This window comes from Platalea leucorodia (assembly GCF_965183815.1).
Source record: "Platalea leucorodia genome assembly, chromosome: 6".
Taxonomy (NCBI): domain Eukaryota; kingdom Metazoa; phylum Chordata; class Aves; order Pelecaniformes; family Threskiornithidae; genus Platalea; species Platalea leucorodia.
In genome coordinates this window covers 50,833,548-50,859,889 of record NC_138828.1, presented here as the reverse complement: position 1 = coordinate 50,859,889, position 26,342 = coordinate 50,833,548, and the positions used below count along the sequence as shown (strand labels likewise).

General features: G+C 39.3%; 1 protein-coding gene across 1 annotated transcript in view; it reads right to left on the bottom strand.

Annotated features, from left to right (window-relative positions):
* Nucleotides 1–26,342, bottom strand: part of SNX25 (sorting nexin 25) — an 87,022-nt gene that overhangs the window by 27,469 nt on the left and 33,211 nt on the right. Inside the window, exons 4-8 of the mRNA XM_082314959.1 lie at nucleotides 24,767–24,939; nucleotides 23,695–23,881; nucleotides 17,738–17,808; nucleotides 7,949–8,139; nucleotides 1,003–1,134 (exon numbers count right to left, since the gene is read on the bottom strand). Of these exons, the coding sequence (XP_082171085.1) occupies nucleotides 1,003–1,134; nucleotides 7,949–8,139; nucleotides 17,738–17,808; nucleotides 23,695–23,881; nucleotides 24,767–24,939 (754 nt within the window). The remainder of the gene's footprint in view (nucleotides 1–1,002; nucleotides 1,135–7,948; nucleotides 8,140–17,737; nucleotides 17,809–23,694; nucleotides 23,882–24,766; nucleotides 24,940–26,342) is intronic.

The window sequence follows — 26,342 nt, the reverse complement described above, 5'->3', positions numbered from 1 at the left end:
ACGAGCAGTTTGCAAATCAAAACTGATTTATACAACTCTCTTCACAGTGCCTGACAAACCCTTTTCGTGAACACCTTCTAGCCCGAGCTGGTTGTTAGCCATTTCTTCAGATCATATTAATAGCTCACTACTCATGCTCCACAATTTGCCACTTTTGTTACAGGATGTTATTTGTGTTTTCCAATGGACTAGAATCTTTTTACATAGGAGAGTAGTACAATTACAGTGAATAAAAAGTTAACTGATACTTAATAATGAAATTTGTATTTCATGCCAGTGTGAATCCTGGAGATTTAAAACAGTTTCCCCCCAAAATCCACCCCACTGCTCACAAACAGCAAATTTGTCCTCTACATTCCTGCTCTGCACCATTGCTCCAGGATACCTCTTGCAACTTTAAGTGATATTTCTCATTCCTACTTTATTTTAGCACAAATGACAATATAGCATTGTTTCTTCCCTCTAGCAGTAATGCAGCATTCCTGGAGAAACTTAGCTGTTTATGCAGCAACAGAACAGGGAGAGGAAGGGATCTTTTAAAGCAAAATCTCTCTTTCAAGAGGATTTTAAAAGCATACATACACAAATTTTCACGGTTTTGGATTGAATGGGCTACCTGTAATTGGCAAGATAAGAAGTTTATGTACAGACTATCAAACTAATGTACTTTTAAGTTTCATATTGGCTTTAGTTGTATCAGCTCATGTATAACTGCAAGTTTTTCCTCCAGTGGAGGGGAAAACAGTTCTACTACTTTTGCACATCAAGTATCCTTTTTACAGGTCATGTTGCCACGCAACAGTAAACCATCATCGCAACAGTCCACAATTTTTAATTGCCATTTATCCCAAAACATTAGAAAAAAACCAAATCGCTTAGCACTCATCCTATGCTATTGCTATTTTAAAAACATAAATACGAAGACATTTCCTAACATCAAGATCACAACAAGCAGAGATTCCCATTAATGTACAAGCCACATGGACTTGCAATTTCTTCCACCTTGTTAGCGTTCTTCAGATACTCCACAGACTCCCAAAGACCGATCAAAGCCATCTTGTCCATCCTTTCCATGTAGATTCGGAAGTGCTCTCGGTATGAAGGGTTGGCCAAAATTTCTTCAAACTGAAGAATCTGAAGAAAGGAAAACTAAGAGTAAAACCTGGGAAAATACCTAACTCTAGCTTCTCTCCATCCCTTATGGGGAAAATCTTTTCACTTGATGTGCCCCAAAGCACCATGCATCCCACAAACATGTAAACTAGATTCAACTGCACAGACCTTCTACAGGAATAGTTCTGTTTCATTTAAACAAATCAAAAATATGAGTTGTAAGTATTTAGAAGATAAATGCATCTATGCTCCTACCAGACAGAAAAATGTTTCCACATGTTTTCTGTCCAGGAGGTAAGACTACATTTCAAAGGACTAAGATGGCATTTCAAGTCATTCATGAAATGCTATTGCCAAAAATTTAACTTCCAACATTCCTGCAAGGCAGAGGAGCCAAGCTGAAAGCTAACTGGTCTGTTCTTTGCCTGATTCAAACAAAGAGCAACACCAGCAGTTTCCATGCCACAGGCCACAGAGCTTTGAGATGTATCTCAGTTATTCCCAGGGACACAGAAAAGATGGAGGGCAGTTCTTCACCCTGGCAGCTAGGGCATTTGGTGGCCAGTTCCCATTAACTGAGTGTTATTGAAAAGCATCTATCAGAAATGAAGCCAGGGAAGAGTACGGGCTGTGATATAATGCTCAGGACTCTTCCCAAGATGAGAGAGGAAGGTGTACATCAAGCAGAAAAGGAAATGAAACGCAGACTTCCCACACCCAAGCAGATGTTGCAGCCAATAAGCTGTTGGATTAAAAAAACCGTTATTGCTTCCTTCATCCTCTACTGTTTTTGTGAATCCAGGCCTTTTCTTTAAGACAAACACCTGAAAACAAAATACCTCCCTGACAAAATGAACGGATCTTCCCATGTTGAACAAAATGAACAACCTTGGCTTTCTTTGAAAAATAGGATCAATTTTCAAAACACCCTATCAAAACTAAACACCCCTTCCTCTCCAACTTTTCAGTCTAGCAGCTGAACTAGTTTTCATGTAGCTCATTTAGTGCCATTACTTATATCACCACGAATCCAAATACACCAGAGTGGTCTTGGTCTCTTGCTTTGTACCTCACAGACACCAACCAACCCCCACTTTTTCCTTTGAAAAGAAAAGCACGTCCTTAAGCACTGGGGCTAATGAATCTCAGCTTCTTATGACTTTGCATTTTATAGCAAAGATAATTTGGTACAGAGCAAAATGTGAATGCCAACCAATACTGAGGCGTTAATAATTTCTCTAATAGCAATACAATTACCTAATAGTAATACAATTCAGGTCACGTATCAGCACCTCTCTCTCTGGGAAGGCCACCTATTTTCCTAAACCTAATACCTGGGAAACTCACCATCAAGTTACATTTAGGAAAAACAGTTTGCCGGACTCAAGCTGTATGGGAGGAAACCACATACACGTGCATGTACGCAATGACTAGCACAAGTCACTTCCTTAATGAACCAAGCTAAAGAAGGTTCTTTAAAAACTGCAGCCACCTATGTTTTGTCTGAAACAGCTCCCCCAGATTTTGGGCAGTGTTTAAGCAGATTGTGTTTGTCTCAGCTGAAATGCTCATTTTCATCTTCAAAGTTCCTCAGTGACAGTCATGTGCCATTCCTCTCCATTCTTTACCCTACCAGTATCGTCCGGACATGGCTTGCTCTTAGCTTAAGAGCTATTCAGGTATACGAACGTAAACTTCTGTCTTTCAGAGCTCACTCTATAATCCTCACTGAACAGCACAGAGGGAGAGGCTTGCTGAAGCTAGGCTTATTACAGAAACGGTGATCCGACTGTCAAAGAGAAGAATACAGAGATGACAATTCAAAGGCCAGTCTTTGTTTTAGCCTCATTGTTGTGCATCATCATACTTTCTATTCAATCATTTTATCAAGGACAATGATTTAAAATACAAGCGGAAGAGGGTCTTCCAGCCTCTTGAACAGAGATCTTCACCATCTCCAGGACCGTCAGCTCTGTAAATTATAACAGAGGTAATAAATCACTCCCAGTGCAGAGCATGTGCTGTCACTTCTTGAGCTAGAGGTCACCTTGGTCTCTATGCCTCTGTTATCCAAGGTATCCCCACCCAGGCTGCCAGCAAGGAGGATAATTAGCAAACATCCCCTCTCAAAAGTAATCGTGGGTAAGCACTGCTGCAGGGAGCACAGCAAGTGCAACCATCCCTCTTGCCTGAGAAAGGGCTCATTGCACAGGTGCCCCAGGGTAATTAAAGTGGTGGTGCCTAATAAATGCTGTTACACAAACCTCCTAATAGTTACCTTGCAAACTGAAATATTTTAACAAAATAAATTAATGGCCAGAAAAGCTTATTTAAACTCCTCTTGCAGAAATGAGACCTCACAAGCTTTTTTTAGGTTTTTGTTTGTTTGTTTAAGCCTTGACTATCCTGGAATTATTAAATATGTTACAAACACTGTACTATAAACATTATTAGGACTTCAGTGACAACAATGATGGACAAAAGAGGTTTTTAGGTTTGAGGTGATAAGTTATCATAAAATGCATGCAATCTGGGAAGTATTCTGTGGACGATCCTTCCTTCTCTGATTTAAAGAATGAGATTCTGCAGTAATTTGTAATCCTCAGCAAAAGACCATTTTATGACTCAGTCTCACCATAGATTAGACTACAAAGCTGTAAGCTATGCTGGCACATACGCCCACATTAGGGCATGTGCACACCCTCAAATTTAATATCCAGTTAGCAGATATAATTTAGAATTATCAGCCTCAACAGCAACCCTTCAAGTCCTTTTAACTCAAGAGCAGCTTCTGGGTTCAGAAAAAACAGCAGCTTTACTGCCGCCACATCCATTCCCTACTCCAACAGGGAAGTTACTAATGTACCACAGCTGGTCACAGGCTCTGCCAAGTACTAGGAAGGGATTAGATTCCCACTCCCCGCCAGTGGAGAGCTTTAACCAGCGTCCCTAGCATATGCACACAGAATAGCCTTGTTCCTGGCCTTACAAAGCAGAGCCCTGGGCTTGGCAAGACCCTAAAGAGAGTCACAACCTCTCTCTGAAGGGGAACATAAAACAGCTACTTGATTTGGAAGGGCCTGTATAGGCACCAGACATGGCATAGGTGCACTGTACTGTATTTCTTTGCAACACACCAGGTTCCTGTTCGCTACCACCACACTGGCCTATAATCAATAAGCACAATACAGGTAGTAACAGCACTGCAGATCATGGGTAGGATGAACAGAATTTGGGTCAGTAACGGAGGTTTTCTGCTGGGATGATGGCACACAGACTGAAGCACTTCTGTTTTCATTTGGCATTTTTTTTTCTTTTTTTATAGAAGACAGGAATCAGAGGAACATAAAAAAATATTACTGGAAAAATGTGTGTGTCTTTGCAAGCTGCATTTTAAAAAACATTAACTAATGCTTTGTCTATACGCTGACTAAAATTAAAGCACATATTCTTCTTATTGTTTTTTAGAAAGAGGCAAGTCATCAGAAGGATATCTTTGTCATATACGGCAATAGCTGAACCAAATGAAATGCTTAGTTACCTATCAGGAAGTATATACTACAGAAGGTACCTGGCTATCTTACTGCACATACACTAATAGAAAAATCCCTGCCTTGAGACTCACATGTTCATGAACATACTTCTGTCATAAGACACCCCATCTTCAGGCAACAGGGGAACAACAATTGAAGCTCGCTTTCTTTATATCCCCAAATCCTGTACCAAGAGGTATCCTGACATAATGGGATCTCACAACCTGAACCTCGGAAATCACAGTGAAAATCTGATCAGTCACCAGTTACATCAGCATCTACCCACAGATGTGGTGCAAGTAAGGTCTTCTGCAGCTGTTTCAACTTAGTCCTCATCAGCAGGATTATGAACATGAACTGCCTGTGCCTCAGAATACACCAGGTGGTTTCCCTGCAATTTCACAGCTAGTTAAGGATCAGATCCCCAGAGCTCCTCCTACCACCCATGGTTCACAGAACAGCTCCACTAAGGGGATGCTGTGACTCCTCCACAAGTCAGCTCTCACAGATGTGGTGATGTGGCTGTTGTGCAGAACACAACAGATCAAACAAACGGTTTGCTGAATAAACACAGAAAACAAGAACTCAATTAGTTACTGCAGTACTGTGCAGGTACAGTTTCTAAGAAAAAGGATTAAAACTGCACTGACCATAAGCAGATTAGAAGAGATGCTTTATATATTACACTAATTCAAACTGCATTTTCTCTAAAAGCAAGTCTAACACCCAAGGCAGAGTATAACTCTGTATCAGAGCTAATGACAGAATTCAGATTCAGAGAGTAGCTGGGATTTGTTTGTTTGTTTATAAACATTTGATTATAATTCACACATTCAGGATTTCCCTAGAGAACCCGGATTCAGGATAATGAGGTGAGTGAAACATGTGCAAAGTCTATACAGTCCCATGACTTTTATGTATTTATCAAACAGAAAACTGACACCATTTTATAATGAGCTTCTGCTGTGAAAGGAAAAAAAGGTATTTGAAAGCACATAATTTTTGTTTCTTAAATCTGTAAGAGGAAAACATTGACAGCTCCAAATAATCCATCTCCACATTTAAGCCCATAATCAGAACATGCATTAAAGACTTTTACCAGCAATGCTATTACTCCCTTACTACTGCAAGAAAGAGAAAGTTTTCTGTAGGATGCAGAAGTGAAACCAAAATACAAGTTTAGGTCACTAGTCAATTTGCTTGTTGTTCAACCTGTACCAAAATTCCCCTAAGTTAATAATGTAGTCAAGCTTCTGTACTACACTTACACAAAATAATAATTCAAAACACCATTGCTGACCTATTTCATGCAAGTTGAAGAAAGGAAGGCAAACTTCCAGTTTCTTCTAGGCAAGCTAGTTATTCTGCAGGTTAAGCACTAGCTTAACAGAAAAGCTGGCACAGCCAGACTCCAAAGAGAAGTTATGGGCCACCAGCAGCGACATACCAACATACCTTATCTACTAAAGCCCAAACAACTCCTTTCCCTTTTGCTTAGAAAAAGGCCTGAGTGTTCAGTCAATAATGCCCACATAGGAGGGGCCAGCATGCAAAATAGCACCGACTGCCTTGAAGTAAGCCAGACTGCAGCTAAAACAGTGCAGGAAGAGGATGGGAAGAAGCAACAGTGAAGAGAGCCCCCTTCCTCGGCCAGAGCACTGGGCATTTTTCTGTGCTCAGAAGACCACAGCGTGACCTCTGTCTCTCATCCAGCCTCCCTCAGCCTCTTTCCTGGCAACAGAGAGGTGGGGACAACAGGAGAGGGAAGCAGTTTTACTGTTTTCTACACTGACATGGGTGTGGAGGGGTTCTACGGCTTCTTCATAGAAACACATCAAAAGCTTAGAAGCAGAGCAGCCCCGGATCCCATTGTTTCCACCATCACTACAACAAATGCCTGTGCAAGGAGTCTTTGTTCCCATTAATAGTACCATTAACTCAATATGGAGCTGCTCATGGGTATATTTGCAAGATATAACCCTGGGTCAGCAGCTCCCACCAAAAGAAACCAAACCAAAACAAAACAAAAAAAACCAAAAACCAAAAAACCTCACACAAACCAAAACCACACCATCAGTTCATAAAACCTGTAACATTAGCAACAGGAATTCCTTTGATTTTAATTACAATACTACTATATTTTTTTATAGTTTATTATATTTCTGACCAATCCCTGCCCCTATCCAGTGCAGCTTCACTACTTGACCCCATTCCTGAACAATCTTATGTCACCGTGGATCTATCCTGGGAAGCCTGTACCATCTCAGCAGGCACTGAAAGTGGCACCAGCAGCTCACGCGGTGCTGCCACATGCTCCCCTCTTCCCTTTTCTCCTTGGCACCTCTCGCTACACCCAACTTCAGGAAACAGATCAGGACTCCTTTGGCACAAACGATGGCACACCATCTGAAAGCATGCTTTAAGGATGAGTTGGGGGTAGGGAATTGCTCTCTTTCAGACCTTACTCAAGAAGGACCAAACATAAACAGTGAGAACTATTTCTCAGTCAGGCAACTTTTGCTTACATGCCACTAAGTTGCAATTATTATAAGGACATAAGGAAAATTAAAGATGAAGAGAGAACGTCTTCTACCTATATGAAAAAGATAAAATCTTCTTTCTAATTTGAATACATCAATTATTGTGCTCTCCCCAGAGGGGACAAAGTAGATTACACAAGGAAGATACTAAACTTACTGAAGTTTAGCAACGGTAAGTAGCCATGATTTTCTTTTTGTAGATTCTGGCTAATACAACTGTAGTTTTTTCAATTCCAGACTACAGCGATGTTGAAAACCAGCATTCAGTCAACAGCTTTACCAGAGTTTTTCTGCAATGACTGCCCTAAATTTTGTCAATTGCCTTCCACAAGTGTTTGCTTTTGAATAACTCAGTATTTGCAAAACCCACAGGTATTTCCTACAGTAAATATAACAAGGGCCAAAGAAACACTGCACATATGTTGGCAATCTTTTACTTGAAAGCAAGTTGCTACCTTCAGAAATACCGCTACCATGTCTTTATTAACCCCCTACATGCAGTATGTCTGAAAAATCACACATGCTTACGAGCCACTCGATTCTTTATGAAGTTTCACATTTAGCAATATTCCAAGCTGAGTGATCAGTATGTCTTTTCGGGTACTTCAGTTATCTTTTCCCAAGATAAATAAACTATGCAGCAATTAATTTATACTTGACTCCTGGGGGAAGGGAGGGATTAATGACAGCGAGGCTAATATGATCCAGTGCTAATAGATTTAGAATGACCTTTAGACAATGTACGTGCTATTCGATTTATACCTTCTGACTCTGAGGGCCATCGCCTTCATCAGACATGCCATCTTCCTGCTGATCATAAGCAGGCCCTCCCAGGAGCCTTATTCTCTTCTCGCATTGCTTCTTTGCCACTGTCAGCTGATTAATATACCTCTTCACATTGCGAGCCCTCAGTAGGTCAGCTTTCATTGCTGCAGTTTCCTTTCCTTTTGAATCTAAGAATAAAGCAAATCAGAGACAGTCTTTTACAACATGAAAACATCATCACACCATTGCCCCTGTGACCTGCCTGATCAAAGCATTTGTCATTCAGGAATCAACTATGCACATGAGCACATATACTGGAAAGTTTGTATTTGAAACACAATGACGATTTTGAAACATTCTCCAATGATACCTCAAGGGTTTAAATAAAAGAGTTCAGAAAAGAATCCTGATTGAAATGTCCAGTGAAATCTGACCCCTCCAGCTCTCTTCCCATACCTTGTTGTAAGACACAGGCCCAAGACTTGTACTACAGGATGTACATTTATCAGATGGTGTTAGGAAGTTACCTACAGCCACGGCGTACGATAACACATGGAGCTAATGGCTTATGTACCTTACTGAACATAACATTGACTGCCTATAGTCACGAGGGACCAGACTCAATCCCCTCCAGCGCAGCATTAAACGTTCCCACGCATCTTATTTGCAAATCCAAATTTCTTGAGCCTGCTGTGAACAGCACATCATACAGTATCTCCTCCAGACAACAACACTGACCGAAGCTCACTCAAAATGGTCAGATGACTAAGAAAAAAAAAAATCTTATAATGTCACGTCAAGACCGCACAGTACTGTTACATAGTGAAGTAACATGAAGATGACAGTCAGTTGAGCAAGACTTGGTAATAAAAGGTGTCATGTTTGTGCATTCTACATTCCAGCCTCTTCAGCTAATTACCAGGGCCCAAAAAAAGAAGCATCAGATAAAGCAGATTAAAAAACCCTTTTGCCTTGAAATCATTCCTGTTTTGGAATGATTCAACTGATTCACATTTATACACTGGTTTTATTTTCCTCTTGTTCAGTGATAATACTCCTGCTTTTGCAGGCTGCAACTAGAGCTCAGTAGCAAAGTACCTGGCTTGTACTCGGCTCTGGATTAATTGATTGCTCAGGAATAAATAATAGAGATTTACTCTATGTTTTCAAAACATCAAATGCTAGCAAAATGATGTAGATAAGAACAGTGTTCTGTTTTCAAAACAGTTGCTGGAAAGAAACAACTAGACAACTAGGTTTGTTAATGGATAGACAGAAAAAGGAAATCTCTTAGGAATGATTTAAAATACGTATTTTAAACACATTTCTAATACATTAAAGTACCTTCTCCTTTTAGAACTGTTTTCATCCTTTTATTTCCCTCTCAAAGCCACATGTAACTACTGCATGTGACCATAAGCTTTGTCACTTGTGTACTGAAGGACAACTCAAGGTATATGGAGCTCCCTGAATTTTTACATGTAATGTGAGTACAGATATTCTCCCAGTATCTTTTACCATATTCTTTATCTCACTTTATTCACTGCATGTATTTATGTATGTTGGTAGGGAACCTTCCTGGTTCAAAGACTGTTAGTGTTTTAATGGATAAGTATCATTTGCATCTGAGCTGCCACATAATAGTGAACTATAGCGATGATATTCGCTGAAGCAAATGATAAAATGAGTTTACCATGAAAAAAAAAAAAAAAAAAAAAAAAAAAGCCATCTGTTTTCCTGGCATGTTATCTCCACAGGGAAGTCAACAGAGCATTTAATTTAGTGTTTCAGTTCCCTGACCAGAGGTACCAGTATTAGTGAGAGAAAAAGAAAGGAGAACAACAAAAGGCAGGAAGAGACCTTAAAGACAAAATAGCTCTCCCCCTCAATTTAAAACATTTACAGCTAATACAAATACACAGACAGTAGTTTAAAGTGAAGATTAAAACTCAACATTTCCCTTCCTGCACTTGACTCTTAAGATGATTTTTAAAAGTTCTCAGTTCTCTCAATATTTTAAATACTTTGGGCTCAAAATGCATACCTGAAAACCCACACTTCGAAAGCCCATGACCGGTGTTACACAACGATCATTCAGCCTTCTTAAAACGAAAGTACCCTTCTAGTGAAAACAAGGCATTCTTGGGGGGTTTTCAAAGTAAGCATGTCTACTTTACCTGAAGTCTTATCATCCTGTAATTCATCCCGTAATTGCAGCAGGCCTCCAGGAGAGACTAATGAGCCCTACATCCCACCTGCTTCCAGTGATTAATTACTTTTTTAGCAAAGATCCTTCAAAAACAGTTGCCTCGCTCAGCTCTTCATATCCATAAGGAGCCACTCCCTGTGAAGATCACACTGCCAGCCTCTTCCTGCTCCATGGGTAAGCAGGAGTAGTCACCATGAACGCCTGGCAGCCATGTCCCTTCACAAATAAACAAGAGGCTGATGAAGAGCTGCCCAGCATGGAGCGTGGCTAACACGCTGCAGCGCAGGAGAGAGACAGTGTGGACAAACACTGAACACGACCTCCCTCTTCCAAAGTATGAAAGATAAGCTGGCAAAGATCAGGAGGAGCATTTTCAGGTCAACTGGGGAAGGTTAGGAGGATCCTTGGTTTTTCTCCTAACCCTAATCTCCTTTTGAGATTTTTGAGGATTCTCAGATTTTCAGATCTAAACTGCTCCGCTTTTTTTCATATTAAACCCTACAAAAAAAGGTATTTTAAGCTATAAAGATAACTTATCTATTTTATCCATTCTTGCCTGATCCCACCACCACCAAAGTACTGAGACACAATTAAGAGACTTTTTTTGCCATTTCTAAATACCGGCGAAGATGATGTTCACTACATTCAGGTATCACTGCATAAACCAAATAAAACCAGAAAGTTACAAAAGAGGTGGCTTGCATTTACTTATGTACCCTTCAGCAAGCTCCAATAAATGGAAAAGGAATAGATACATGCTACTAAGACACTGTTTCATCACTATGCAAAGAAAGAAAATGCATCCTTTGGACAATTTTTTTTTTTTTTTTCTAGTAACAACTTTACAGTTTGGGGATTTTTTTTTTTTTAAACTATTACTAAAGACAAACAAAAATCACTCCTCATCAGCAAAACAAGATGTTTCTTTGGCACTTCCTCCCTCTGTAAGCTGCATACATGTTTACCAGCAGCTGCTGAGCAGGGCCTCCATCCCCAAAGGAGCAAAGGGTCCTTTAGTAACTGCCTTCAAAATAATTCTCCTTATCAGGTGAAATTTTGACAAGACATGCACTGCCATGGAGGTGCTCCAAAACCAGAGGGGTACTGTGCACCCCTCCCAAGGGCATCCAAATGCAATTAGTACCAAAAGCAGAATTCCAGACTCTGCTTATCGATCCACAGCTGTGGATAATTCAATTTGCACTGAACAATATTAAAATGCAAATGGCCCAAATGAGTTCAAACTTACCAAGCAGTCAAAGCTAAGTTAAGCTATCTGTGCAAATCTTTTTTTACTCCACACATTTTTGCACATCTCCAGTGATTTCTGACAAAGCTTCCACATTTTCTCCTGAATCACTCATAACTACCTCAATTTGAACCAGGCCGGGAACATATCCTAGAACCCAGCAAAAACATTTTTGAGAATGCATTCCTCAGACCTAATTTTCTTTCCTCTTCTTTTTTTGGTAGTTTTGCTACTTGGTCAAGTTTATATGCATGAAATACATTAAACTGCAATACATACTCACACCATCTGTTTTTCAGTCTGCCGGGCCTTGCAAACAATAGTCATGCCAACAAATGTCACACACAACTTTATTACCATAAACCACAGCAAAGGATACAACAAAAATAATGTAAATGAAGACATATGTAAAGCCTGCTTAAAGCGTAAACTAAATTGTATTGTAGTACTTCATGAACTGTCCCCTCTCTTGATAGTAGCAGCATAAACCAAAGATTTCTCATTTTAACTGCAGTTATATATGGCAAAAACATGATTAAAACTGAAAGTACAAGTTCTTGTTCCTTTACAGCTTCAAGAACTACAGACACCTGACACCTGGCAGCACGTACAACAGCACTGACTCATCTGAGTAGTCTCTGATGGAGCTGCACACATGCACACCACCACAGGCGTTGCTGCAAGACTTTTTGCAAGAGCCAAGTTAGGCATGTGCAGTGCCTACTTAATGCCACGTTGAAGCACTTAAGTAGCAAACACTGATTTAACATCTTCATATAAACAGTAACCGCAACCTTATATATATATAACATATATATATATATATAACATACCAACCATTATAGACCTCTTTGAACTCTCAGAAACTTTGAATTACACGTTTTCAAAGCCTACATAGGCCTGGAAAAGTATTTGTTCAGTTCTGCAAGAGCAGGCCAGACTGACAACCGTACACACAGTTCTTCTACTGCCCATGGTACAAGCAAAGGGAAAACCAGCTCTAACACGGTCAGACAAGAGAATGAGTAAAAAAAGGCTAAATCCCAAACACTTCAGGCAACAGATCTGGGGGAAGGCATTTAAAAGGGAGATCATGGAGAATTTAGGCACTGATCATTAGCAATATGCAGTGCAATACAGCCTTCCACGTCACAGCCACAGCTGAGCAAAACAAAAAACATGGCAGCAGTAAGATAAATTTGAACACAGGAGTAAGCATGTACTATACAATAAAATAACACCCACCACATACAGCCTCTGTAGGTCCCTGCATTCCCTTTGGTCACTTCTATCTGACCAGTCAGCCTCTCCCCTCCCTCTTTCACTGATGGGCATCTCTCCAAACCAACCATGGACAAGATGCATTACCATCACTAGCCCACACAAAGGATCTCAGGAAGAGAAAGAACTTCCTCTAAGATTGATCTGAAAATCACAAATCAAAATAAACAAGCCTATCACGATCAGAGTCAGCGTAACCTTCACCTTCATCCACAAGGGTTCCCTCCACACTTACCGCTTGAGCACGACGTGCAAGCACAACATCAGCTCTTTAAGCCTTGCCAAAAAGCTACGCAAAAATAATTCCGTATGCGTGTTTATCCCTGTGTTGAGGATGGGGGAGGATAATACAGTTTTGTCATAATTAAGTTAGATGACATCTGTAATGCACTGGAATGCAGAAGTATCCATTTTACTTCACTCTAAATTATCACCTTGACAAAACCCACACATCACAACCCACACATCCAAGTTAGCTTGAAGCCCCAGTTTCTAAAAGAAAAGTCCCTTTTTACAGCCAAACATTCAAGCCTCTTTTGGAACCACAGTACCCAAGAAGCCTGCCCACAGACAGTTCTGTTTCTGTACCAGCTGTCAGCTCCACTTATAAAAGCAAATATCTAGACGCACAGTGGGAATGCTCAGCAGGAGAAGTCTTCTACTGCAACACAGCAGATCTCGCCATACAGAAATGGCTGCTTGTTCGATCTGTCTCACAATCCCTGCTTGAAAAGGAGTAGTTTTCTCAACAGGGATGCCCTGGGGTCGACTACAATGTGCCATCTGAAAAACAGCCCCATCCCATCATCCAGGGGTGGTTTCCAGTGCTGTCAAGTCCCATATAAAGGTGGGGGGCACAGAAAATTAGAAGACAAATCAAATAAACCCCTTTACAGTATTGGGGGGGGGGGGGGAGGATCTGCTGAAAGATTTGCTCTGTTTTGCCCTAAGACAAGGTACATGCCTCTGTGGGTTTCTGTTTTTGTTTTAAACAGCAGCTAGTAAAAAGGGATCCTTGCTAAAAATTCTTGGAGGATCCTGTACTATAATATCAATAAGAAAAGAAACAAAAATATATATGTTAAAATTAGAACTACTGTATTTAAACAGTTTCTTATTCACATTACAACACATATCAAATTATTATAGCAACTTAGTTTTGTTGCTATTTCATGACTGTTTTTTGAAGCCCTCTCTTTAGAAAAATTAAGATCTACTCTTGCTTCTAGAAACTCAGGTCCTCTCTCACTCATGCTACAATGTCTGATCTGCATATTTGTCCTCTTACAAGCTGCTTTACTAGATCAAAATGCAGTAAACATTTTCAGATAAGCATTTCTAGTCCTTCAAAGTCTAACTCAGATTGGGTTAAAAAAAAAAATCACAAAACAAAACTAAAATTTAGCTCGAATTTGGTTCAGTACTTCCAAGGAATCCTTATCAAAAGGCAAGATGAGAAGAGTTTTACAGTTAAAGATGTAGAAAGATGTGATTCTTCTAGCCAGAGCACATGTGACTCTAGAGAAGAGCACAGTCCAAAAATACCAATAGGAAGAAAAACCAAAGATGAGTAAAAAACAAACCAAAAAACCCAAACAAAAAAAACCACCACCAACAAAAAAAACAACCGAACAAAAAACACCACACAAAAACCAAAACCAAGCCTCCTCTTACAGTCACTCCCCTGGCCATTTTGGAAGGGGATACATAGGAGGACGCAGTTCTAAGAAGTAACGCAGATACACACACACATCAGATTCAGCGGTTTTGTTCAAGTGTAAATGAGGGAAGTAGCATAGCGTCAGCATGCAAGATAACAGCTTCTATTTACAGTGGCCTGCACTGCTCCAAAAATAAACCATCAACACCTCTGAAAACGCTAATGCTACATTAAGTTTCTTACTCAGCTTTAGCAATGACGAAAAGCAATTCTCCCGGCCACAGAAGTTATATCATCCACCCACAACAGGCATCATACTGTGAACCTCTCAGATTATTTTGTATCTCAGCCTTTTAGGACATTTGACTCTCTCCGGGAGTCAAATGCAAAACTTACTGCTTAACATGAATCAGATGCTTTTGTACGTTTTCTTTTGCTCTCCTACGCTCGCATGCCAGAAGATTCAAGTGATAGAAATCTGAAAAGGAAAGAGACCCTGTAACATGCCATTTTTTTTTTTTTTACTCCAGAGGGTTTAATACAATGATGTTTAGAAGTACTTTAAAATATTTTCTGCTTTTATTAGAAGGCCCTAACAGCTAAATATTTTGCCAATAGGTGGCACCAACACTAGTTAAATCAAGTATAAAGAACCCTGTCCTTGCTGAGGGATAAGCCTTCCGCTCCAGCTCCCCTGGGCACCAACATTAAATGTAGACTTTTTCTATTGAAAACACTGCCCCAAGAAGCTCCCATGCCTCAAACTGATGGAGACTGAGACTATATCCCTGTACATATTATTCTACACTTGCTCTATGCTTTGAGTCTGAAAGCAGATACCAGGCTTGACAGACTGCTGGCCAGCTGAAGCTCAGCCGCTCTAGCTGAACACCCAGGCACACAAGCAGCAGTTAAATTTTTAGGACCTAGCTTTGCCATAGGAAAAAGAAAATAGCTACCAGTAAGACTATCTCTTGCCAGGCTGGAATCAAAGCTAAGAGACGCCCATGACACAAAAGGCAAGAGCTCATTCACTAGCAGGAAAGGGGAGACTGTCATATATACATCAAACACCCACACTCACACACATTACAGGCATGAAGCAGGTATTGGGGGAACAGATTAAAAAGAGAAAGATAGAATGAGATTGTGGAAACACACTCATTTTGCATAAAGCTTACATTTAGTTATTCACCATGAAATCCAGCTGTTGCAGGGGTAGCAGTATGCTGTGGCATCCAGAAAGGGAAACATCAAAAGGTGACAGAAGTAATGTGGTGGTCTGTTCTACAAGAGTTCAACAATCTTTGTATCTGCAGTGAGCAGTGCTGTGTTTTTTGTTGGCTTTGTTTTGTTTTAAGGAAGGTAGCACAGCTTTTTTCCTTAAACTTTTCCTCCTAAAATTCAGGAACACGTTAGATACATTACCACATTAGAAAAAACGTCTCCACCTCCTTCAAGAAAAACAAGACACAAAAAAGCCTTCAGAACTAGATTTTAACCCTCTGCAGTTTTGATAGCCCTCTTAAAGTTTACTGCACATAGACTGAGCCTGAAAATTTTCAGTAGACAAAAACCTTAGCAAAATAACTCAGAACAGATGAGAAGTCTGCCTTAAATTTGCGTGAACTACAGCAAGACTGTACTGTATGCCTCTGTTGGACATACTGTTCCAATGTCAAGCAAAAAATGTCACCTTTTTCTTCAGGCACAATACGAATAACCATTGGCTATTTAATAAATAAAAGGTTCAGCCACAATACCCCACAGGCTAATACAGCCAGCAGTGGTAATCAACTCAAGTGACATACAACGTTGCCATAGGACTAAAGTAATAATAAAAGTCAATACCTTAACACAAAACTTCAGTGCACCAGCTAGTGGAATTTCTGTTGGATTTTTTTTAATACAGGTCAAAGTCAAGAGCCCATAAAAATGCAGAACCAACTTCACCACAGAATAAGCGGACCAGATCTACTTTGGCAGAATAAATAGCAATAATCTTTTTACATCTATTTTGCAGTACCAGGCACTTGTAGCTTCAGAAAAATATCTTCTATTCAGGGTTCAGAACAGTGGATAGTTAACTAGATAAAGCCAAGTGAGACAGAGAAGAGTGAGACAGTAATTAATTGTACGAACCTAAATTGTATAAAAATATTCCCCAAATCAATTCCTGTCACAACAAAGACCAATGGCAGCACAAATGGAAATACAGGCACAGCAAGATTGATTTTTCATAATGTACTCAGAGTTAACTTCCCTGTTCTCATTTTATTATTTTATGAAACAGACGTTCCATTAACTTTCATCTGAGAAATATTAATAGCTCTTTCTATAATGTACACTCGAGTAAAACAAATGCCTACTTTTCCTTGGTTTGACACAAGCCATTTATCCTATAGGAATGCACATCTAGCTCTATTTTAGAATGCAAACAAAAGGTGTACCAGTGTTGACAACCTTATGCTTTCAGAGACTTGAGCATGGACCCCAAACTCTTCAGACTGACCAAAGATTCCACACACACCCCCCCATGGTGTGTTTGTTTTCTGTTTCTGCATTTTTCCATTACACTTAAATCACTTCTAAAAGACTTCCTTTGTGATACAAGGAGCTAGAAAAGGATTTTTTTTTGTTAACCTGACAGATAGATATTACAAGAGAACCTAAAACCAAGATCTTTTAGATTTGTTTGTTGACAAACAAATTAATTTATATAGTCCATTGCTTTTTATTAGGCTTTAGTATACCAAACAAAAATTTGGTCTGTAGTTTTGCCACCAATATGATCTCCTGAGATATGCCACAGTGTTTGTACATTTTGAGAACCATAAAAAGCAGTATATATAATAAATATAAGTACAAATGTAAGATGCACGTGCATTTTAAAAGGCAGGCGTTGCCAAAACACTGAAGAAGGATTTAAGAGCACTCTGCATTGCAACACAAAAACATAATACAATGAAGAGTCAAAATAAAGTCTGACTGACAATTATGCTGTATCATTCGTTCTTCTGTGTTTTGAAAGGAGAACAGACTGAGACTTTGAAGAATGGATTGCATGAAAGAGGAAGCAAGATTCTCAGCATATGAATTTGTAATGCCAAAAAACCTAGTTGCAGCAAGTTCTGAAAATAAATGCATCATAGATATGACCTTTCTCACAATCCATCAGCTTAAACGAAGATGAGGTGGGGGGATAATCACACCATGGGAGCTTCTGGAAGAATCAGACAAATGAAACAGAACTGAAATACTAAAAGCATAGCATTCCTAAAATCTGTCTAAAAATCCCACACACACTGATTGCATATGTATGTCGCGAGTTCAAACAGCTTTTCAAAATGAAAACAACAGATGTGACTTAACAAAATGGAATCTTACCTTTCTGCCTCTTCACTTGGGGAATATTGCTGATTGTGGTTGCCTGAACTATTTCCACTACAATCTGATACCTAGTTTTAAAAACAGTAGGGGATAAAGGATGAAGAGGGAGGAGAGAAGAAAAAAAAACATGGTATTAATTTTTTACAATGTGTTCTTCATACAGCACACTTAAGAATTAATAAAAACCAAAACACTTCCACCTCCTCCTCATCTGGAAACAGAACCATTTCTCAGTATATCTGCAACCTAAGGAGCAGTGTGCATATGGAGTAGAGTAGGAAAAAAAAGTTTATCTTGAAACAAAAGCAAAATATCCAACTAACAATAATACCGCCCTCTTTTCTCAGCTGCTGGCACTGCAGAGCCAGTTAATAATACTCAGTGAACACAATGTAAAGTCATGCTCTTAACATTACAAGTAAATGTAAGTTATCTGTAGGAAACTAGGATGGGAGTTTAGTTCAAAAGCAAAGAGCTGTCTGTAAGGTTCTTCTAGCTAATGCACTCAATAGATACATGGAGCATATAACTTAGGAGCAGGAAAAAAAAAAGTATTACACTAAAATAAGTAAAACACTCCGGGAATAATTAAAACTTGTTTATCACCTAAACTATACTACACATAATGGAGGACAGCTAATGCAGTTAGTAAACTGAATTTTAAGTAAAACCAATCTTGTAACTGAACAGACACTGTGCACTCAGCAAAGAAAATGACTGCCAGTTAAATCTTTCATAAACATCAAAGTTCTGATCATAACAAACTCTCAAACTCCTCTTAGTGCATTTACTTTGGCAGCTATTAATACTGGTAGTAAAGCAAGTATACTAGTGAATTTAGCTAATTCCTGTAGGAGTTCCCCAACCTCATCTATCAAGTTAACGCCTAGATGAAGGCTGAAGCCTCCTGGAAAGTCTGCTATTTCCGTGACTACTTATTCTCTGTTTAAGAAAGAGTCTACGATCCTTAAAATATTTCCCCTTCTTCCATGTATACTTCTTTCACCAACCAATTATCCAATTCCCCCCATTCCTCTTGCCTCCTATAACTCTTTTAGGATTTTGATTGTCTCTGCTTCTTTGTATAGACATATAGTTTTATGCCTACAGCATATGCTCACTTACAACTACACTTCCAGGGTTTATTTAATTTTTTTTCTGCAATAGTCTTTATTCTACCCAACTCCTTCAATGACCAAGTTGAAACCTGAGAACCCATTTGCAAAGCTTTAATTTTTCTAACCCTATTTCCTTCTGCCATTACAGTATCTTGGTTGTTTCCCATCCACCACCACAGTTCTTGCCCAGTCCTTCAGAGGAAGGACAGCCCCATAAGCGAGGGTGGTATTTTGGTGCATAGAAGTCCCACAGTTAATTCCCTGCTCAGACACAGACTTCCCAAATGACTCTGGGCAGCTCACTTGGACATTTGGTGCCTTGGTTAAGTCATCTGTAAATGGGTTATAAAAAACACTCATTCACCTCACTCAGATGTTATAAGGTGACTGTGAACATTATGAATTTATCAAATAAGGTACAGACAATCAAGTAAATACTGGACACAGAAGGTAGTTTCCACCTTTACCTTGCAACTTTTTTCCTTCCAAATTTACTCCCATCTGTTGACATTCATGGTTTTACATGTTTTAATTATCAATACTGTAATACAGCATCTCTTTTTTTCTGTTCCTCATTATATTACCTTAAGTAAGGGAGATGCTCCGAGTTACACCCTCAAAGATAGAATTTAGTCTGTTCCTCCTAAGCACTGGGCTCTGGCTGTAACTACTCCACGAGAGTGCTGTACATCACTGCACCACAGAAACTCAACCCTGGCTACGGTGCCAGACCATGACGCTTTCTCCCTGAAAGTCTGTTCGAAATATTCTGGTTGCTATGTATTCTGTGGTGCTGGTGAGTAAACATCTAAGGAAGTTTTAAATATGATGTATTAATTTTATTTTCAAGAAGGGAACTGTACTTGATAAACTGGACCAACTATGGGATTACATCCACATTATTTCTACCTGCCCACTCGTAGCTCTTCCTTATTCTTATTATTCTTATATTCATCCCTTCCCTCATTTAAGTGAAAAGGGCACAGAGCCAGCAATAATGGTCTGTCTTGCCATGAATTGCGTAGTGACCTTTTGCTGCTATACTAATAAATAACAGAATAAGTATAATGCTGATCTTGAAAGCAGAATGAAAACTATCCACCAGTTTATTTCCTTATCACTATTTTTTTAACTCATCATGTCTTTTATCTCTAGTCATCTTCTGACAGAGCAAGTAAATTTATTTCACATTTGATGTGGAAGAATTAATCTTTTCTTCCTTTTTTGTACCAGACTTTCAATTTATCCATGTTAACTTAAATCTGAGGGGAAAGGAAGGTGAAATTTCACGGTGTAACTTTGTCTTCTTGAAAGAAATAGGGACAACACATTTTGTAGAAACTTGATAAAAACAGGAATAAAAACTCTGCCTCCCTTCACGACAAGGAACAACAAAGGCAAACATAAAGAGTGACTCTGAAGTGTGTTCGTAGATAACCATATAATGGTCCCTTCTCTGGAAGCTTTATTGGTTTGGGGTTTTTCCCCCCCAAAACAAATTCAAATTTTCAGAAAGCAAAGGAAGGAAAGAAACAAAGAAAGAAAAAAACAAACAAGACAAAGTAGCTCCTCAGAAATCAGCAAATGACTTTTTATGAAAACAAACATCAGCTCCCCAAATGTCCCTTATAAAAATGAAGCGGATGTTTCCACAAAGCAATAGAGAGAAGTTCTGCTAGGAGATGTTAGATGTTAGAGGTCCACTATAGATATTAATGAATAGTGAATTCAAAAGTATCTCCAAAATTAATAAGTACCTCCTGCATCATTTAAGTAAGTTCTAAAAATAAAATCCACAAAAGCGATGCAAAAAATCAACACAATATTTCTTTGTAAGGTAACACTTCTAAGCAAGGAGAGAAAAAAAGATTTAAAAATTCCTAGTACCATTACTAGCCTTTCAGGGAGAGCTATTTGCAAGGCAGAGAGCTGGTACGCTTGCTTACAAGGAGATCCAACATACACAGCCTCCCACTCTCTTCTGATTTCCTGGCCAAGAGCAACAACACCCTTCACCCACAGGTTTCCACTGATCCAGCTGGGGATTTTTCCTTACTTACCCCATAACAAATATCTGGTTCTAATCACCAGAAAGCCTAGCAGATTTCTTTTAATGAAATAAGCCTGGAAGGATGCCTTATGGGACTTCTCTCCTGTAATGTCACGTGCATACATCAACGAGCACCTAGGAGTCCGAGCGTTCTTGACTATAGTCAGTCAAGACTCTGAGGAATTTTATCAGTGCCTCATGGCCTCTTTCACTGAGCAAGGTATTTTATGTTTATTTTAATAAATAGATAGTAATTAATCCGCAAAGACAAAGCATGGCAGGGATGATTCAAAAAAAAAAAAAGTTTCCCAGCAACTGTAGTGCCTTGGGATAAATTTCCCTCGAAGCTAAGCCTACACAGAAAATTGTTACTACTTATATCTGTTCTTTACCAAGATGTTACATGGCAACATTAGGAGTAACAGGAGGAGGCTTACAGTTCATGAATGCCATGTGCTGGCTTAGAACATGCACTGAAAAATTATTTTCAAATAAAACCACGAAAAGGAATTTTTTGATAAACAGAATATTATTACCCAGTATAGCATCTAACTGGGAAACCTGTTTAAGTACAACATGCCAGTAATTTATTTGTTGTAGGGAGAGAACTGGAAGCATTCTCCCTACTCCCATCACTCCAACAGACTCTAACAGTGTTTCTCAGTGATAACTGCACAATGGCTTATTTGTTTCCTCCTCTTTAATTCCTTCTTTATAGATTTTCCCTGTGGTTCACTGTTGTGAATGACAAGCTGAAATACCATTTAGTTTGTTTACCTAAAACATCACCTTTTTTCATCCATATAGGGACCACTGTTTGGTTTCCTTGACATAAATCTGTAAACTTTCACTGGTACGTGACTTTGAGGTGACTACGGGTTGGCCCATCTCTCTCTGGGTGCTCGCAGTGCTGGAGACCAAACAGAACAGGAATCCTTCCTCCCACAGGGGAACGCTCTTTCACCACCTTCCCAGAGACTGGCCCTATGCAAGCAGAGGAAGGAAGAACGCTGCCTCCAAAATCAAATACTATTCCTTTTTGGAAAGAAGATACATCGTCAGGCATTTTCCATTCAAATACTGATCAGCTCAGACTGATCAACATTACGTAGGGCGCAGAGGAACACATTTCAAGATGATGGTAGTTGGACTCCACAGGCTAGAAAGGAAAAACCTAAGTGCAGCCAAAACCACATTATTTCATAACGCAAATTTGCTATCTGATATTGAAGAACACAATTTAAAGTGACCTATCAGCTAAAAAGAGAGCACATTGAGCATTAATGTGCCTGAACAACAACAACAGAAGAGTTGTGTTTCTTTTGAAACAAGCAGATCCATTAGTGTGATTATGCTAATAAATATGATGTCAATTAGGTTTTAGATAAGAGTCTAATAGAGACTAATTTCTGCTCTCAGGAAAGGCACACTGGCCCAGAGTAAAGAGCAAATTTTACAGCAGATGAACAATAAGTAGCCAAGCAACAAAATCATTTCACCGTCACCTAAATGCATTTTCCTATCTCAGAAACTCAAGTGGTTTCAGAACCAAAGAGAAGTATAGCGAAAGTAAGAAGTTATTTATGCAGCCCACATACTCCATCTCGGTAAACCATCGCTTGGCCTGATCAAGCCAAGTCCAATAGAAGGTCTGGGTCGCAACAGATGACACAGAGTGCACCAAATGGGATCGATGTGCTCATGTCTTTCAGATGGTGCTGCAGCCATTTAGGAAGGCAGAAAGCTGACCTGCAGCAGCAAATGAAGGGAGTCAGGGAAGAGGAAAAAATACCAGTTCTGGTTGGTGGCAAACAGATTAGGACAAACACTCTGGAAATGGCTTCAACAGTCTTCCAGAGCTTTGATGTGCTCAACAAAACCAACTCAAGGACATCTAGGGAGATCCTACAACAGTAGTATACCTGCTCCCCAGTCACTTATTCCTTATCCTTTCTCTTAAATCAGAAATCAGAGGAGAACTAGCTCAGCTATAAAGATAAGGCAAACAAGCATCTTGTACTTGGGCAAGCAGGCTTGAGTTCCAAGTGGTATCTTATGTTATGATAAAAGATGGAAGGAAAAAAAAAAAGGGGAGGGAATCAGAATGAAAGTAAGCAGGTGCTATTTGCATTAGAAAACAGGAACATCAAACAAATTCATTACATGTAGGAGCTCAGTGTTTTCCTTCTGTCTCTAAGGAATTCTTCAGAGTACATTGACACGTTTAAGAAGGATGCAATTGGGAAACACCCCCTGCAACTGTCCAGGAAAACCTCTGACCCAGTGGTAAAATGTGCTGGAACTCAAACGCCTCTTTCCATGTCACAGAATCACAGCGAGCTGCTCTGAACACCCAGTCTCCAAAGGGTCACTACAGTTCACAGTCACCAGACCACCATGGCCAGCCATACTTCATAAAGATAATGAGGAGATAACCACACACTAGTGGACATTCAACATATTATTTCACCTAACTCCACAGAGGCAAGCTGTAAAAGAAGGTTCCGGTATGCCTTTCAATAATACAGTCATCTCCAGTATACTACTAAGCGGATTTTTTTTTTTTTTTTTTAACATTTTCTGCCACCAAACTAAAAAGCTTACTATATTAGAGATTTAACAAATGTTGTGGCTTATCGTCCTTACTGTCTCTGCTTCACCAAAAGAAAAATAAATCTAAAATTGAATTTAAAAAGGAAAAAAAAAAATCACAGTTCATTCAAATCTCAGTAATGGGCTGTCAACAGAAGCAAGTTTTGAATGAGATACAGTGAAACATTAAATACCTCAGTTGTTTCAGGAACTCAACATCGGAGCTGCTGTTAATGAGCTTGATGAACTCCTCATAAGAAGGAGCATATGTGTAGTCTTTCTTCTGATGCTCATTCATCTGTTCTCTGTACTCCAGCTGGCTGAGTAGCATTCGGTTAATATAATCTGGATCACTCAGCAGTTCCACCACTGGTTTCAGTACTGGAGAAGAAAAATATTTTAAAACAAAATCCTTATGCTGAAGAATAACTGCTGTCCTTCAAAAGAGAATTGCAGATAAAAGGCAAAAATAAATATACAAGTTGATAAATATCCAAAACCAGTCTCCTGGACTACATAGTACATTTGAGGTTGGATGTACCTTCCTGATAAAACCGTTTGTTTATTCTATTACCCAAATTGATGTACATTGACAAAGCTGAGCTCTATTTGGAAAATTTCAAGTGTTTTTGTTCTTTCTGCTGTGTGCCTTGAAGACTATGACATTACAGCCACTATAAATGAAAATCAAAAGTAAACTGAATCACATAATATACTTGAGACTTCATAATTTCTGAATTTGATTTCAGTGACATAAAAAATGACTAGTATATTTATAATCAGATTAAAGTGTAGCTGATAAAATAAAAAGCAAATTAGAAAACCCTCAATTAAAAAAACCACACTGAATAAATCAAAGTCTGAAAAAAAAAATAATTAAACCTGGTATCATGATTCAGTTATAATCACATGCTTAAGTGTATGGATTCTGTGTAGCTGAATAAAATATAAAAGGCCAGAATTATTCATATAATCACTAAAAATAATGCCATGGAAGACCACAAAAGTGTTCCTCTATGAAAAAAATAGAAGAATGGCATGGACAAATTGTGTTTTATCCTGAAAGGTGCTAAACAGCCTGGCATCAAGTCAGGAGAGTCAAGTAAGTATATGCTTGATTTTGAGAATATAAAGTGTCTTACTGGTTATCACAGAAATTACATTTCAGAATTTAAAAGCAGAGCATGAAGATTTACACATAATAAGTCTGTAATTACTAATATTGTACAGGTGCAAATGGTTAATCATCTCTGATCTTTGATCTACCTTTTGTTGCAAGTATTTCTGCAAGGACTATGCGCAAGCTGACAGACTGGACATCCTTTGAGGGTAGGAGACAATACACCAGAATTTGAGAACATTTTTGCAGGAATCTTACTTCTTCATCAGAGCTCCTCAAACATTGGTGCAGCAAAAAAGGTCTCGGTGGATCTTCCTGCCTAAGGGCGGGGAGGAAAGAAAGGGAAAAAGAGAGAGAACTTACGATACAAGTGGTATGTGATTAGTCGCTAATTGATAAAATATCCAAAATCCATTATCAGGTAAGTAACTTGAGTAAAGAAACACTTTAAACCACGTATATTTTTCAAATCCTGCTAATTTTTCTTAATGATAAATTTCCAAATTTCTTTGCCCTGTCAATGTTTTCACCTGCCAAAACAGAAATACAGTATTTTAAAACTGCATCAAATAGAGAGAGCCCAGCAAGTGGGAGCAAAAAAGTTTCTCTGAATAAAAACCCAATTGTTCCATCATTGAACTTACAGTGAAATCTTGTCCCATTTTTCCAGAACAATTGACAAGACAAATTCAAGAAGCAAATACATTCTTGTGGAGCAAACTAATTATAGACCTGAACCTTTAAGCAGAGGATTTGGGATCTCTCTAGTTTGAGAAACAGGTCTAGCTGTTAGATACTGAAGTTAACATCTTTCCTCTGTTACTGGCAAATAAATCTCCCAGTAAATAACTGGCCTGTTTGACCTGACTTTTCCTAGAACACCAGTTTTCAACTTGCCACCTGCAGGCTACATCAAATTGGTCTGTGCAAGATACCTATATAGTAACAGACTTGGCATTAGCAGCCACCTACATTATAAGTGGAAAATCAATTTAGAAAAAGATTAAAAAAACCCACCCACAGATTTAGAAAGAGGGTGGAATTGTGATGACAAACAGAGAAGGGTGAATTGACTCTCAAAGTGCAAAGAAACTTGGCCAGACAAGTCCCCTCAGTAATTCAACAAGTGAGAACCAACCATATTGTTACCAGTGTCAGTAGGGTACATAAAGCATGAAACTGTAGGGGCTCAGCATGTGTGTGCAACCCCACCTTTGGGGCAATACCCCTGTGGGCAGCATGCTCAGCCCAGAGGGGGTGAGAGGCCCTGGAATTTAGGCCACTCAGTCTGAACTTGCATCTTCCAAGTCCCATCCGAGTCACCTCTCGGCCAGATCACAGATTTGGTGAGTCACCTCTTGGCCAAATCAAGTAACAACACTTGCTTGGATCTGAGCATCTCATGCATGGGGAGATCACATAACCATTCAGAGAAGAGACAAGACAACTTGCCTCAAGCCAAGTCCTCTGATCAGCAGGCTGAAGCTGGAATATGCTCATGTTATATACTAATAAATCACCACAGATAAAAAAATAACTAGGGAACAAAGTCACAGTTTTCCTCCATCATCCTAAATACTTCAGAGTCAGGGTCCATCTTGCCTGCCTTTGGTGGAGTCAGATCCTTGCCTCTGGCCAATTCTGGTTCAGCTTCAAGAAGGAGCAGGAGAATACTCTCAGCCAGAATCGTTTTCAGCCTGCTGAGGAAGGCATTGACTATCA